This window comes from Hippocampus zosterae, chromosome 19, assembly GCF_025434085.1.
Source record: "Hippocampus zosterae strain Florida chromosome 19, ASM2543408v3, whole genome shotgun sequence".
NCBI lineage: Eukaryota > Metazoa > Chordata > Actinopteri > Syngnathiformes > Syngnathidae > Hippocampus > Hippocampus zosterae.
In genome coordinates this window covers 2,496,694-2,513,293 of record NC_067469.1, presented here as the reverse complement: position 1 = coordinate 2,513,293, position 16,600 = coordinate 2,496,694, and the positions used below count along the sequence as shown (strand labels likewise).

General features: G+C 44.7%; 1 protein-coding gene and 1 long non-coding RNA gene across 3 annotated transcripts in view; one reads left to right on the top strand and one right to left on the bottom strand.

Moving 5' to 3' along the window:
• LOC127592022 (uncharacterized) overlaps positions 1-16,600 on the bottom strand; it is a 59,655-nt gene that overhangs the window by 30,528 nt on the left and 12,527 nt on the right. The window lies entirely within an intron of this gene.
• tfap2d (transcription factor AP-2 delta (activating enhancer binding protein 2 delta)) lies at positions 2,628-15,176 on the top strand. The gene is made up of 8 exons (XM_052052340.1): positions 2,628-3,785; positions 4,345-4,860; positions 8,215-8,275; positions 11,271-11,436; positions 12,537-12,655; positions 12,782-12,923; positions 13,186-13,299; positions 13,768-15,176. Exons 1-8 carry the CDS (start codon positions 3,747-3,749, stop codon positions 13,982-13,984), a joined length of 1,374 nt encoding a protein of 457 aa, XP_051908300.1. The 5' UTR covers positions 2,628-3,746; the 3' UTR covers positions 13,985-15,176.

Here is a 16,600-nt window from a genome sequence, read left to right as displayed (position 1 = left end):
TCTATTGGTCAATCTGTTTCTCCCTGACTGTCCATTTGTGAGCGACCACCTGTTTCCTGCCTCCTCACCTCACGCACTGCATCCATGCATGCATGGGCAAAAATTAATTTGCAGCAAAACAAGGAGCTGACGCCCCCCACCCTCCCCTTTTTTTTTACCCTCCACAAACTGACAAATAAATCCGCACAATTAGCAGATCCATATTAGCATATTAACCTGTGCTTCCAGTCCGCGGCGCATCCTTTATCTAGGTCAGACACCATTTCTCTTAATTGCTTTTTCTTTCTTTTGGGGAGGACAAACATCTTCTGGGCCGTTTGTTTATGCGGCGCACGCTATGATTACACCAGTCGTTATTTGGCTGCAAAAGATTCGAGTCCGCATGCACAAAACTCTAGCAGGGCCGACATAACGGACGCCCGTAGCCATATGAGCTGCCAGTGATTAAAATGGAAACAGACTCGAAGAAAACAAGACTGGCGCATGCGCGCGGGGCCTAATAGACGCAACGTCTCCAGTTTGCTCTTCATTTATGGAGCGTTAATGAATTAACGCAACGCGTCTTTATTCGTTCACAATGAGATGAGATTCGATTCAACGAGCTGCATTCCTTTTCCAAACAATCTATATCACACTATAAGAGCAGTAACTAATATTTTGAAACAATGCCAGATGATCTATCAAACTCAATATAATGCAGTCCCATTCAGAAGCATCAGTGAAATATTTATTGCTTGTGGAGGGCGATCAGTCATAAATCGTTACCGCATGAAAGGAGCCGCTGAAGCGACTGCAATTTCCACTTGCTGACACTTTAAGTCAAATCACTATGGAGAGACGTGTGGGGTTGTTGTTTTTTTGTTTTGTTTGTTTAATCTTTAGTCAACGCGCTTCCTTTTTGCTCATTGATTTGATGACCGTCACGTCATTCAGTTTGTCTTCGTGTCATATTAGTTGCAAATTCACACGTCATCCCCCGCTTGTATTGTTTTCTCACACTTGCTCTAAAAATATATCAACACACCTCGCAGCTTCCTGCAGAAAAGTAGTTGGACTGATCTAAATTCTCGCCCGTGGGCTTGAGTGCGTTTTGGGCCTTTCCTTAGCCTCATCTGGCGGCAGATGGACTGGCTCCTGTCCGGAGATCAGTGCGCATCTGCTGCATGAGGCGCTTCCAGACCCCGCTACATATACAGCGGGGCCACTATAGACACCTTTAAACACTTTGTACCTCGTGTGTTCTAAAAGATAGCCTCATCTTTGAATTCGATCAGTTTGAATGCGTAAAAAAAAAGACGCCTTCTCATTCGGCGCATTTGGATGATGAAGATGTCGCTCGAAGAACTTTATTTTTTTTTCACGTGTCGAACTTTCTCTGACGCGGATCATTTCCGGTTTCCGTTTCGCCCGCGAGTCCGAGAAAATGAAGTGCTAGAAAGCAAAATGAAAGATCATACGTCATTATATCAGACGGGGGCATCTTAAGAGCATCACCTTGCTGTACCGCTCGCTCTTTTTGCCTGGTGTAGCCAGCCCCCCCGCCCCCTCACGCCACACTTCTCTGTCATTCATCCATCCCTTTCATCCTTCCATGCACCTGGACCCTTCCAAGTCCTCCCCGTTAGGGTTTGCATATACCTGCCAGGATGCGACAAACGGCTGCCGAGGTTTGACGCTGACCCTGCAGGGGCAACCAGGCACGCACATCCACAAAAACAAAAGCGAGTAGTTGATTTAAATATTCAAGGCCTTGAGGTACTTTTTAAGGGAGGCTATTGGAGGCCCGTTCTGCTTGAAAGGGTTGCTGATTCAGACGAAAATCTTTAAAAAAAAAAAAAAGAGAGAATAGGGTCCACTTCAGTGACGTAACAGGAAATAGTACATTACCAGAAGCCCATTCTGGAGAAAAATGAGATCAAATCCATCTATATATATATTTTTTTAATTTTGTTGATGTGAAATCATTAATATTCAATTGTTACCGTTTATCATTATGACAACGATGAGGACAGTGCGAGAGGCGTGCAGGCAGGAACAGATGGGAGGGTTAAATAGTTGCTTAATTAAAGTGCAGAGTCAATGGTGGCGTCTGGGCGTCAGCAGTCTGCACTTCTAATAATATCACACGAAGAGTGGCTTTGCTTACAGCTGACTGGCTATAAAAAAAGAAAAAAAAAACACCCAAGACTGATTGGAACTTATCTCCACTCTGCTCTGTGTCCATTCGTTGTGAATGGTAAAGAATGTGACAGTTGTAGTCAGACGGCGCATGTTCCTCCCCTCCCATCTCTTGCACATTTGCTTGTGCTCGTCTGCAGGCTGTGGCCGGGAGCTTTACCTTCCCCCGTTCACGTTTTTGTATCGCCGTTTCTTCCTGGGCTGCCCAAGGGCAACGACTCGAGCTATAGGTGGTATTTGTACTGCTGAAACGGGCTGCAGATATCACACGGGTGCACCGCTATCTCACATTGGCCTCTTTATTCGAGGAAGCCGACACTGTGTTCGGCTGATTTTCAACATCGTCAATGATGACGAGGTAAAAAAGTCAATGAAACGTCTCGTCTGCGCTTCTCTATTCTCATATCCTTGCAAGAGCAGCGCGCACGGGTGAGTAAAATCACGAGGGTAGAGCCAGAAAGAGGATTTATTGCAAATAAAATAAAATAAAATAAAAAAATCCCATAATAGGCAAGTCATTTTTTTTACATTCGGATATAAAGCAATCCTATTTTTGTAATCGAATTTTGGAGAAACATGAGCATTAGTCGTCTTTTCCACAATGACAAAAGCACAATGAGCATTCCATTTCCACAAAAAATAAAAGTAAAACATCTCAGGGAAATAATCACCGACTCCAAAAGCACAGGCGGTTAAAAAAATGGCATGACAATTAAAAACGCAACAGTCGAAACAATGTTGGAAATGAAAACACTAGATCGCAGCCTTTTTTAAAAAAATGCCAAAAGTGCATTTGCAATCATTTGTGTTCTCGAAAAAAATCGACGAGCGTGCCTACGGAACGTGCATAAAACGCAGTCCCATTGTTTGGAAATCCGTATTTAAATGAAAAGAAACCTCTAAATACATATTGCCAAACATGCAAAAAAAAATGATAAGAAAAGCAGCTCCTTATCAAATGGTCCATCCAACCTCTCCACATAGACGAAAATATTCGATATCATGCTTGAAAGTAAACTTACATTTTTGGTCGAAAATCCGCACGCGTTTGTAAAAATAAAAGAAGGCTTAAAGGTGGTACGATTAAAAGAAGAGGGAGAAGAAACAACACGGTGAAAGCGAGCAGAGGACCATGCACAAATAAGTCAAAAAGGGAAAAGTCCGCATTAAAAAAAAAAACGGAGGAAAATGTTGAAAGCAGTTCTCGCTTCCTTATCAAGGCGCAGATACAATATTTATTCCTGGTCTCCTGGGATGCTTCACTGCGTCTATTGTCCTCCCATTCCTGTGCTGATGCTTAATTTTCAAAACTTGGATATTACCAAGGGACCTACGACATCAGCCGAGAAATACCCTGCAAGTACAAAATCCGTGAGCCAGCCCCGTCCGTGCAGAGGGGAGACGCTCGCCTTGCACCAGCTTTTTTTTTCCTGCCCTTATTACCCACACACGGCGCGCGAGGGGAGACTTTTCAATTGCTCGCACATTTGGGGGATTTTAACGCTTTTTCGCCGCCGTCGGAGAGGAGAGGGGAGGAAAGCAACGAGTACTTTGGAGAAAAAAACACAATGTCAGCGACCTTCCCGGGGCTTGTCCACGACGCAGAGGTAAAACGCTTCATTCGTTTGTTTTTTTTTTTTACTCGCAAATGTGTGAAACTAAAGCGGAGGATTAAATAGCCCCAGAAGATAGTTCGATATTTAAATTCGTCAATTTGCAAACGGGAAAGCCAAGCGATAAAGTTGTTTCGGGACCAGGTCAAAATGAGGAGTGGCGCCAGAAAATAGGTTGGATGTGGAGGATGGAGTGATTTGTGTATTTAGCCATTGTGAGCAACTGGGAACGGCATGAAATTAGAATAGATAATGGATCGATATTTGCACGAGTTTTAAAACGCGGCGAGAAACTTGCACCCAAAAAAAAAAGGAAGCAAAAAAATAAATAAATGAAGGCTCCTTGCGATAGCGGAGCGTTAGTTTCCCTCCCGGGCGTGTGGAAGTGGCATTTCCTTCAGGTGGAGCAAAGGGGGGGGGGGATCGCACTTCGAGAGTTGTGCTTTTTCGGAATGTTTTTTTTTCTTTTTTTCCTGCAAGCGAGTGTGAGGAGACGGCGGCTGATGCTAAATGACACGGTTCCCACAGCCCGCTCGGCTCTCTTCTCCCGCAGATACGTCACGACGGATCAAACAGCTACCGGCTCATGCAGCTCGGTTGCCTGGAGTCCGTGGCCAACTCGTCGGTCGCCTACTCCTCCTCCTCCCCGCTCACCTACCCGGCGCCGGCGGGCACGGAGTTCGCCTCTCCTTATTTCTCCGCCAACCACCAGTACACTCCCCTGCACCACCAGTCCTTCCACTATGAGTTCCAGCACTCGCACCCGGCCGTGGCCCCGGAGGCCTATGGGCTCAACTCGCTCCACTCGGGTCAGTACTACCAACAGATCCACCACGGGGAACCGGCAGACTTCATCAACCTGCATAACGCGCGCTCGGCGCTCAAGTCGTCGTGTCTGGACGAGCAGCAACGGCGAGAGCTGGGCTGCCTCGACGCTTACCGGCGACACGACCTGTCGCTCATGACGTCACACGGCTCCCAGGCCTACGGCGTCGGCATGCACCATCCGGACCAGAGACTGCTGCCTGCTGCCGGCCTGGGCCTTCCGACGACCGCAGACGACCTGCAGGTACACGCTTGGCCTCCATATGTGACCCCCCCCCCCTCTCCCAATTTGAAAAAAATCGAATTGACTGCAACTAACGTGCTAGATAGTCAAGTCATATAGAGCACTGTAGAACCCCCCCCCCTAAAAAAAACGTAATGGCGACCCACCAAACACAAATGTAACAAAAATCAGCTAAACAGGTTAATTAGGTTCCTTCGGCCAACATAAGTGCATATAATCGTGGTGCTCGCCATTATACATAGCTGGCATGGATAGAAGATCAATGGTATTTGCAGGAAATATTCTGATCGGCTTTTATGACACGCTGTTGGGAATTACAGGTAGCAAAGAGCAGTTCAGTTGTATTGTCTTGTGCAGACCACGGTTGCCTAATCTATGGTACAGTCTACCTATATGGTCAAATGCAGATAGTTTATATCTTTATTTAAAATCTCACATGATCGTTGAGGTCAAGCCCTCTTTTACAGCCATGTGTCAAGAGGACATATGGCAATGGGAAGAAAAATCACATCTAATCTTGTACAGTCAAGAGTAGCCAAATGTAATCTAGTTAGAATTGAGTGTGGAGGAGTCTAATTTGTAGAATTTAGTATAGTAGCCTAGCCTAGCATGGAACAATATAGCATAGTCTAGTGCTGTAGCGTTTACTTTAGTATGACATTGTGCAGTCTAGTATAGTACATATCCTAGTATATGTAGTCTAGTATAGGCACAGTGTTAAATTAATCCAATATATTATAAATTACATATCGGATTGGTTTTATACAGACAAATATTGTGTAGTTCACACTCATAAAATAGTTTGGTTTTCCCATCATGTAGTATCAAGTGTACACATATACAGTACAGGGATCAAAGACAATGTAATGTGTCTGGCACTGCAATCAATCCAAACCTCTAGTCAAGAATAACCTCTCTGTAGTCTGGAATAGTCTAGATGTGTAGGCCACGTACAGCATAGGGAAGGGGTGAAATTACGACCCGCGTAGTTCCGAGTGCATAAAATGTACTCATGTAGTCTATTGAGTAGTGTAGTAGAGTAGTCTATCGTCAATAGTCGAGTACAGTCCAGTCTAGTACGGTTCACCCCCCCCCCCCACCCCCTCCCCATCCTAGCCCTGTGCCCCACTGGCCTACTATTGGCACCAGCCCCCACCTCCACCGCAACCATAATTCCCCAAATATGAGTGGGAAGGAGGGCGCCAGATGTCTGCCAGTCTGCTGACTGTGCCGGGGCCCTTCAGTTCTTTGCAAGCCAGTGAGCAAGTCTGTAGAGGAAAGGCAATAATGCTTGCATATCATCTCCAGATCATTTTGCTTGCCAGCAAGTGAGGAGGGGAAGCCGAACCGAACGTGACCGTACAACAAGTAAATGTCAAGTCTGCACGGGGCCGCGCCTCTGAAAGCCAGGCGTCTGTTTTTTTTCTTTTTTTTCCAAAGGTTAATTGACTGGCAGTCTATACAATCCTCGTCAAATCCGCCCTTTATTTTACCACGCGCACACGTGACACAGACTTTACATAATTCTTTTGGATGTAAAGTAGTAGTCAAGATGAAAATTGTGTGTGCGTGTGTGCGTGTGTGTGTGTGTGTGTCCGGCTAGCTGTTGAGGCAAAGAAAGGCTGCTAGTTTCTCTATTCTGCGGTCAAGGGCGGATTAAGGGATCGAGGTTGAGGACACAATACCCTGCTCGAGCACCATAAAGCACCGTAGTTTATCCAATTACGGACTTAACGTCAATCAACTTTGTTACTTATGCAGCAACATCTGATCTGATTTCAACAAGCTTCGAGTTAAACACCTCGCCAAATAATGTCGGCCGTGTTAAGTGTGTTCATCAATTTCGGAATTTGAATTCCGGAATGTATTTTGAATTTTTTTTTTTAAACTAAAGATGGAAATATCATTGAGTCTTCGTTGGGTTGTTATTTAAATGTGGTATGTTCCCATCAGAATTTATGGGAATTTTTTCTCTGTGTGTGTGTATACTGTATAGCTATATCTATATAATAATAAAATATCATAATAATAATAAAATATGTATCTTATATTTTTACATTTGCAGCAGCATTTAAAAATATTTCGGATTGGTATGACATATTTTTGTGACATATTTCGGTATCTTTTCAAATTGCTCCCCGTTTTTCTTCCTTTGTTGAAAACCAAAAGCTTATATTGACTGAGATGGCATAAAACCAGCGCCGTTTTACTTCTCTATCGGGTGGGGGGTGGTGGGGGGGGGGGGGATAAAGAAGAAAGAAAGCAAAGGTTCCGTGAACCGGAGCTGGCACAAGGCGTGAACGGAACAGATGCGCCTATGGTTCCGTCGAGCCCACTGTCATCTTTTGAGCGCCTTAAAGAGATTTTCATGCTGAACAAAAGCAAGTGCCACACCTTTCCCCCCGCCACAAAGCTAATTCATGCAAGACCTCTGCGTTTTGTATATTGATTTTATAATCACTTTAGCCTCGCAACGGAAGAAAAAGAAACAGAAGCAGGAGCCGGTTATATGTATAGCCTTTGTAGCCCCTTCCAAAAGACGAACGACAACAAGCTCGCTTTTCCCCACTTTATTATAATCGGCGGAGGCCTGGGGGGGGGGGGGGGGGGGATATTAAGTGTTTCGGAATAAAAAGAGCGTGTTCTTCTTTCTCGATGACACCGTTGATAGTGCTGATTTGGACTAAAATGGCGGCACTCACGCATGCAAATGTCAACCAGCAAAGCTACAACAGGTTGGAGATGCAGATATATATATTTTTAAATTACTAATATTCTATTTATTGTAATTATATAAAGCTAAAATCACCTCGCTGATTACAGTGCGCCAATGAGCACACAAGTCTACTTTACAATACATGATGCAGGATGCACATTTGTATAGCCGTTGCTCATTTCAACGGCAAGTCATTTCATAGCCAACTTTAATCGGGATAATATTCGGATGCAATTAGTCTGAAATTACAATTTTCTCTCATTCGCTGTAATGTGTAATTGCATTTCTACACTGATTGTCTCCGATTTTTAGTGCCCAATAGTGGAGCTAATTTTGGACTGTGTCCCCTTGCCCTAAAGATGAAAAAAAAAGAAACCTCCGGCAACATATTATGCTACATTTAAAAACGTTATGACAAATGGTAAATAGTGAAATTACAGATGCATCAAAATGGACGGGGAAACGTTTGAAAAAAATATTTTTTTCATGGCATTGTATGGCTTTGGCGCATGTGTTGTTGCTAAAGTGCGCACGCACGCACGCAGTCCACCTGTTGTCCCCGAGCTAAGGCAACAACAAAGCGGGCAAAAGTGATTTTTGAGCATCTCGCTCGTGCTAATGAGCGCCTGTCTCCACAGGGCTCCGTGGAAGCGCAGTGTGGGCTCGTGCTCAACGGACAAGGGGGCGTCATCCGCAGAGGTAAACCCCACTTCCACTTCTCTGTTCTGTTGCATTGTTATCTACCCCGGGCCGTGAACACTCACGTTCTGACACGACAAGACCAGACAAGAGAGCAGCCAGACAAAACACGCCGGAACACCCCGTTCGCGTGCTGTCAGCGTGTTGCACACATCACTTGTAAGCGCGCGGATACACGCTGCTTCCCATTTCCGGTTTTGAAATCACTTACTCCACACCTTCTTGCACGATGAGGCCCTTTATGTCATGTGTGGGTCGCATATTTATCTATGCCGCCAATGTGCAGAGCGCGTGGCAGAATATAGATTTTGTGATGTCATTTACGACAATCTTAAAATACCCCAATGCTTTGTAAATTAAAAAAAAAAGTCACATCACTCGCTATATAAAACTTGCATTATGACCTAATGAGAGCCAATTCAAAACAGTTAAATTTTCAAGGACAGTAATGTTGTTTTTCCTATTGACAAAATTAAACGTGTTCATTTAAAAATGTTTGTTATAGCGGTTGCGTGATTCCGTAATAAAAATATGATTATTCAGCTTGAGGCTCCTGGAAATGATTTATATACTGCTCTCGTCTTGCATCAAATCAGATTTGAAGTTGAAACTAATCAATGCATCAGAGGGGTTTATTTTGGTTGTTGTTTTTTTAATCCGAAGCAAATGCACAATTTGACTTAGGTTGCATAAGATTGAGTTGTTTGTAATTATACAGATGTGATGTTTTCCACTGAATCGAATTTATCACAGAAAAGTTCATTTTGTCTGCACGTGTGGGGGGGTTAAACAGTCCAGTGGTTTGGTTTGGTTTCCTTTTTAAAACATAAAAGGTGTGTGTGTGTGCGCGCGCGCGTGTGTCTGCCAGGGAGAGAGTCAACCCGTTGTGCTTTTCCAAACGGAGAGGAAAGCTCCGTGTCTCCAGTTTAATTTTTCAGCAGGCCTTCTTAGGTGTTGGATGGGGGCTTTTCTTTCGGATTGACGCGGGAATCCCTCCGCTATCACATTCGGTTAATGGTGCGCAATATTTGGCCCTGAGCTCAGCCGCCGCAACCATCACAACCAATAATCTTTGCTTTAGCTCGCACTCCTGTATCGATAGCTTCTCTCGCCTCGGGCGCACGCTTTGATATGCTAATGAGGAGCGGGGCCCCGGATTCAGCCGAGATCATATTAATGTTGTTCTTTCTGACTGCGGCTTTGCAGGCATGAATATTCACATAACTCGCCCCCCCCCCCACACCCCCACACCCTTCAGAAGAAAACCAGTCAAGAAAGGCGCCCGCTTTTCTGAAGAGTCGTTTGCGCTTTTATGCACCCTGCGAGCGCCACTTCCGGTTCCGAGTATGACGTCACAAGGCGCGCGCTCTCACTTTGCGCGCCGTCAAGCAAGTCGCGCCGGCTTGTTAGAAGCTGTAAACATTGTTGTTAAACTATGAGAAGAATGACATTTGGCCCGTGTTCTTTTTCTTTAATTTTCAGGCAAACTGGTTTTAAAACAGGCGCTTGATTCCGCGTGTGATCCCGCCCGCCGCTCGCGCCGCAGCCCGAGGCTACTCTCCGTTGCTTAAATACCGTTATCGCCTCTGGGCCCGCACGCTCCACTCGCTGCACTAGCAGCAATAGCTCGTTTCGATTGCCCTTGGCAACATAAAATACAAACTACTTTGTATCAAAACATTTTTCGGGGGATTAATACGATGTGAACCCGAGGCTTTCAGAGGCGCGCGCACCTGTCAGGGCGCGTGAATCTGACAGACGGGTCACATATTGGTAAAGAGGAATCGGACAAGCCGGTGCGCAGCCGCAGTCGGGGTCGTCGCTGTCCAGGTTGCTGAAATAAAAGGACCGCTGTGTGTTTTGACAAACCTCAGCTGTCTTCCCGCGGCAAGGAAAGTAACGCGGTCTGGTGCATTTGTGCTGATGGTGAATAATACATTTTCAGAGATAAAATGTAGGTTAGAAAGCCTTAGTTGGTGGCCAAATGTGTCCATGTTGCCCCCCCCCCCAAAAAAAAAACAACAACAAAAGACTGGCTTGGGCATCTTCGCCTGCAGCCTTGTTCCGTTTGGCCCAAATGGGCATCTTTTCCTCCGTTTCCATCACATCACGGCCGGATAACAAAAGCGACCCCCCCCCCCCCCCCACTGTTGGATTTGATAATGAGGCAGATGAATAATAAAATAATAGAATCTAGCCCACAGTAGATCAGACGGCGACCTTGCGTTTCAGCTGCTTGGCACGTTAGTTTAAGTGAAAAGTTTATTAATAATGGGCCTCCTCAGCTCGAGCAGTCAATATTTTCCAGGAGGAAATCAATGAGACTCATTCAGATGCAGTTAACAATGCGTCAGAGCCTTGGCGAGAATGATTTATTCACGCTTTTGCAGGCACAACTTGGTCGACTCGGTGGTGGCTGCAAGGTGATAAAATGAGGCTTTTGTTTGGATTGGCTGCGACGTACAAATATTCGCTTCAAGCTCAACCACATCATGCAATGAAAACTCCAGAGCCTTTATTTACACGATGAGAAGTGGGCGAGAGACTGCATGGATGAGAAAAAGGGGAAGATATTCGCTACGCGTCGAGAACAATCCTTTTCTCTCGCAAACGATTCAATAGCAAATTCATCGAGTCTTGCATTTTTGATGCGACGGTTAATTTGAATATTACACGCGGCACTTAGTGTACTGTATGTTTTTCGATGCGTCACAATGAAACCAAATACCTTATTTTTTTTTTCTCTAAACAGACTGAAGCGATATTTTACTTTTCAACTATTGCATGATTACCTTTCAGATACGTAACTGCGAATAATTAGCCCATTTACCAAGAAAAGCACCTTTATAATTACCACTTTCTTATCCTGCATTGTTTTTGATGAGCAGTGAAACTAAATCACTTCTGCTTCCTGTCACAGTCCTAAAAAAAAAAAAAAAAAAAAGGTTTTGTGGTATTTTGGCTCTAACAAATTGTCTTGCTTTTTTCCGTGCAGGGGGAACTTGTGTGGTGAATCCGACAGATCTATTCTGCTCAGTACCAGGTCGACTGTCACTACTCAGCTCCACCTCCAAGTACAAAGTCACCATCGCAGAGGTGAAACGAAGACTGTCACCACCGGAATGCCTCAACGCTTCTCTTCTGGGTGGAATACTGCGCAGGTTCGTATTAAACAAAAAAAAAAAGACAAATGTGGCAGCCGTATGACTTTTCGGGGGAGGACTCGGCACATCACTTATAGGTACACTTGCACTGAAGCTCATGAGAATGAGACAATAACAATAAATGCATGTCAGTAAGACTCGATGAGGTTTGACACCAGCATTGACGCTGTCAGTCAAAAATGAACGCCGACGACTTCTAGTTTCTGCTCTTACTAATACACCGGTTGTTGAAAACAGGATCGGGTCTATAATTTTCCACAACCAAAGTATGGCGCAGGCTAAAGTTTCTGGCTCCACATTTCCTGGACCTACATCTCCTTTCCAGACACGTACGCCGCTGACCCATTGCGCTTCAATCATGTCGAGTTTTAGCAGCCGGAGTAATTGCGGGAGATTGCGGAGCGCTTTCTAAAAATGTTAATCCATCTGATGAACAATGGAGAGCGCTACACGAGTCTTTGTAGAGCTCAGATAAAAAAGAGAGGATATGCCTTCGGAGCCGCGTCCGCAAAGACTATCGGTGAGTCGGAGCCAAAGCATGCAAAGGATTAGACGAACCGGAGGGTCGGCGGCTGTGTTATTGATAAGGTAGAGAGACGGATGGGCAAAGATGGAGAGAGAATTACAAGAGTGGTCAAATAAGGTAACTCAAAGATCAGAAAGAAAAACTACGACAAGAATCGTAAACGTTCAGTCTGCAGAAAGTAAAACGAGATCAATCGGGACACGATCATGAAAACGACATGCATCGAAAATAGTATAAATTCAACCTAAAGAAGAAATGCGCGGACTCGAATCCGAGAAACTCGAGGGGAATTACAACCTGAAAGCGCATTAAATATGCAAATGCGCTTGATTAAAGCAGCGATGGTTCTCTACAAGCTGACACGTATTTAATTTATTCGGGCTTTCATTTACTGGAAGGGTGTTGTCATCATCATCATCATCATCATCATCATCAAATGAAATCTCGTCTATATATCTCGCTTTGTGTGGACCGGACCCTTTCCAGCACAGGGAAATTGTATTTTGGAACAATTCCCAAGAAACAGGAGAGCCCAAATATTCTGACGCGAGATTTGCCGACTGTTCCGCAGAGCCAAGTCAAAGAACGGCGGGCGATGTCTCCGGGAGAAATTAGACCGCCTCGGCCTCAACCTGCCGGCGGGTCGGAGGAAAGCTGCCAATGTCACACTGCTCACCTCCCTGGTCGAGGGTGAGTTACTTTTCAATATAAAATACCGTTTTTTTGGTTTTTGTTTGTTTTGTTTCCATCCTTCCCTTTTTTTTTTGTTGTTTTTTGGTCCGCCATCCCTCTCAACAGTCTGATGTGTGTTTGCAGGGGAAGCGCTCCACCTGGCAAGAGACTTTGGCTACACCTGCGAGACAGAATTTCCCAGCAAGGCGGTGGGCGAACATTTAGCCCGACAGCACAACGAGTCGAAAGAAAACAGCGCACGAAAGAAAATGGTTTTGGCCACAAAGTGAGAAGACACGCACGCGACGTACAAAAACGATTCCTTGAACACCGTTTTCTGCTTTCAAGTTGCTCCACGGTCATTTTTTAACTCTGACTGCGGTCATGAACATCACTCCCGTTGATCTTATTTCAAAATCAAGATTTTGGAGATTTGTGAATAAGCCATCGTTGTTAATAACCACCCCAACACCTCCCCCTCAATAAAACCATAAGAGTAGCATCTTTGCTAATAGCGATCCTGAATTAATTCCTTTTCTTTGTGTTAGACAAATCTGTAAGGAGTTCCAGGACTTGTTGAGTCAAGATCGTTCTCCTTTGGGCTCTTCCAGACCGACACCCATCCTGGATCTGGACATCCAGAGACACCTGACACATTTCAGGTAACCTTGGCGTGAAAATTTAAATTCAAGCATCAACCAGAGCAAACTACTGTCGTGCTTGTTTGGTCTCCCACAGAGCCACTTGGCATTTCCAAATGTGGCAGCGCTGCAATTTGTTACAGGGGAAGAGTAGTGTGAAGGGGGTGGGGGGGGGGGGGCACCAGTGGTCTCTTAGCAGAAAGGTCATGTATGGTGTTAGCCTCCAGAGAAAGTTTTAGCAAAGTCCAACTAACTACACAGCGCTGCCAGCAAGGGACGTAGCACGACTGAACTCAAATGTTAGCATAGCATTCAGCTGCTTGAAGATGCTGAACGGATCCCTTGCGAGAATTTAAAAAAAACAAAAAAATTCATATAATTGAATACATTTCTTGTCCTGAGAGTGCCAAGCCTAAAAAAAAACCCCGGAGACGGTTACTTTTTGAACCATTCTTACACATGCCTTTGTCTTTTCTTCTTCCCCAACAGCCTAATCACACACGGTTTTGGTACGCCGGCTGTTTGCGCCGCTCTCAGCACTTTCCAAACGGTCCTGAGTGAGATGCTCAACTACCTGGACAAAAACTCGAGCGGCAAAACGAGCGCCACGGCCGACCAACTGATTAACAGCGGCTCGGAAAAGTCGCAGCTCCGCAAAGCAGCCGAGCCCCAGAGCAAAGACGGGAAAACTGAAAAGACCGAGTAGTCCCACCCGCCTGGCCACCCCCCCCCCCCTCCCCCGTGCCTTGGAGCCGTGTGTGTGTGTGTGTGTGTGTGTTTATTCTAATGATGTATTTATTTGCTGATATTTTCATTTTTGGAATTAGGATGCACATGGACATTCTAACATCAGTGAGACATGGTAGGCAGGGTTGCTAATTGCACAATGCACACACACACACACTACACAAAGACAAGAAAGGATTTGAGGCCAATTGAATGTGCTACAACAATATCAAACCGCAAGAATTTACTTTCAACGGGTTCATCTCACACAAGGGGTCAGCACCCCTTTTTGAAAGCGAGAACTCCTTGGCGGGTCCTGATGATTGAGAAAGGGCTACCAGTCTGATACACATTTGTGAAAGAATAAATCTTGCTTATCTTAGCTTATAGTACGTGAACACACCGGTCAACGTCAAGCGCGGTGCACTGCACGGCAACCGTCCTCATTTCAGGACGAGGCTACTTTCACACCACAACGGCGCAAAATACCCAATCGGTGCCGCGGCAACTAATGTGTTTACCATGTGAACGGATGAGAATAGTCGACTGTTTTTACACGCGAGCCTGATATGATGCGACGGTCCGTTCTCATGAAATGAACATTTAAATTACACGGAATTCGTCACGCTACACGATATGATTTGGTTGAGAATCTTTGAAACCATAGCGACATCTGAGGTGTCTGCAATGTTTGCGGATTTACGCTCGTCATCTTTTTAAGAGTTTTAACTTGGCGAGTTTCCGAACGCAAATTCTTACTGAATTCTTGTGAGAACACATTGGAATGTTACAACCTGAGCTCGAGGCTACGCCGCGACGTGCGTTTGTGTGTGAATATGTATGTTTTACGGGTGGGGTTTTTGAGGGAGGGGGGGGGGCGGGGGGAGGGTTTGTAAAGTGTGAGATGGGTCCAAGTCAGCCATTTTGTAACAGTGACTCAGCAATTACTATTTCCTGTGCATGTCCATGTCTATCTTTGTACACTCTCCGAAAAACGCCGGTTTAGCCAACGCAAGCGCTCCGACTCGCCCATGAACATTTGTAAAGATATACAGTCTATAAATATTTAAATTACTTTTCTTGTAGGACTTTGACGATATATATGTTCAACTTACATTTGAAAAAAATGCTGGTGTTCAATAAATACAAGTTACGACGTGTTCTATTATTTACTTGGGCCTCGGTGTGTGCTACTTGCAAACAGACGCTGGCGCGCACATTGGCAACCGCGGTTCGACGTATAAATTAACCGTCAGAGTTCAAAGGGAACACCTTTCACTCATTCATGCTAGTTTACAATGCCGACATTAGCTTTCTTCTCCGTGACGCGAGGTGAGGCGCCGCCATGTTAAAAAAAAAGCCACTTTTGTTTGCATGTTTGTTTTCAGGCTGAGTGACTTTTGTCAACTTAACTGCTTCAATACATTTCAAGACAACAAAGTGATGACACCGAGAGCAGAGCAGCTGACTGCCGGCATCTCCACCCCAACCTCTGTAGATTGTGTTTACTTGTTAATATTCCCGTCATTTAAAAAGGAGGTCACGCTCACGACGTGGCATTAAAATACAAACATCAGTCACGTTCGCGGAGACGTCCGCGCCAGTTTGTCACTTTCGCTCAATCTCGCCAAGTTTCGGGTGGGTTGGAGATCTATCGGTTGAAGACGGCGATACGTGAAGGAAAGGTGCGCCGTGGGTGTACAATTGGCATACGGCAACAGGTTGGCTGCTATTGTTGGATTGCGCATTGCGACCGATATGACAGGAAGGATTACGCGGAAAACAGCAACTGACTTTTCAATACTTCAAGGACAATTTGAGGAAAATGGCATGTGTCATGGAACATTTGCCAGAGTAAAGGGTGCTGCAAACAAACACACACACACACACACACACACACACACACGCCTATATATAGCCGTAAGTGAGTTTGCACAACACATTTACAAGTCTGATTGTATGAGTTCACTTCAAGGCACTTATTAGCGTTTTAAAGTTACTTCCTTTCATTATTGTAATGCACTCATTACTTCCTATTTTATAGTTAACGTGTTAACATTTTGTTGACATTTTAAACCAAATGATCAAATGAATATTTGATGATTAAAAAAAAAAAACGCAGTTGGAAGTATGTTTATCATTTTTTAAAAATCTTGTTATAGAAATAATAATGAGCGCATTTGTTCACCTTTCCCTTTGTTTTCTTTGTTGCTGTTTGGCTATGACAGGAAGGTACAGAAGAGCTCATCTTCATAGCTTGCGGGGTTTTCCTCATTAGATCACCTTGTTCCCAATATCTGATTTTCAAAACAAAACAAAAAACCTCTTGATGCTGGGATTCTCACCCAGTCAGTCAAAATGTGTATTTTCTTCCCCATATTTTGCAGCCTTTAATCATTAAATCTAACGGTACACTTGCAATGATCATTTAAGATAGGATTTTAAAGGCATGAACCCGTTTTTTGTCATACTTTCTGCCTCACTTTAATGCATTTTGCTTTGTATGCCTTTAGGCATCTGTGGACAGCTTGACAGACATATGGATGTACTGTAAGCCCATAGAGGTGGTCTGAGCTTCTCAGTGCAGCAGTGTTAC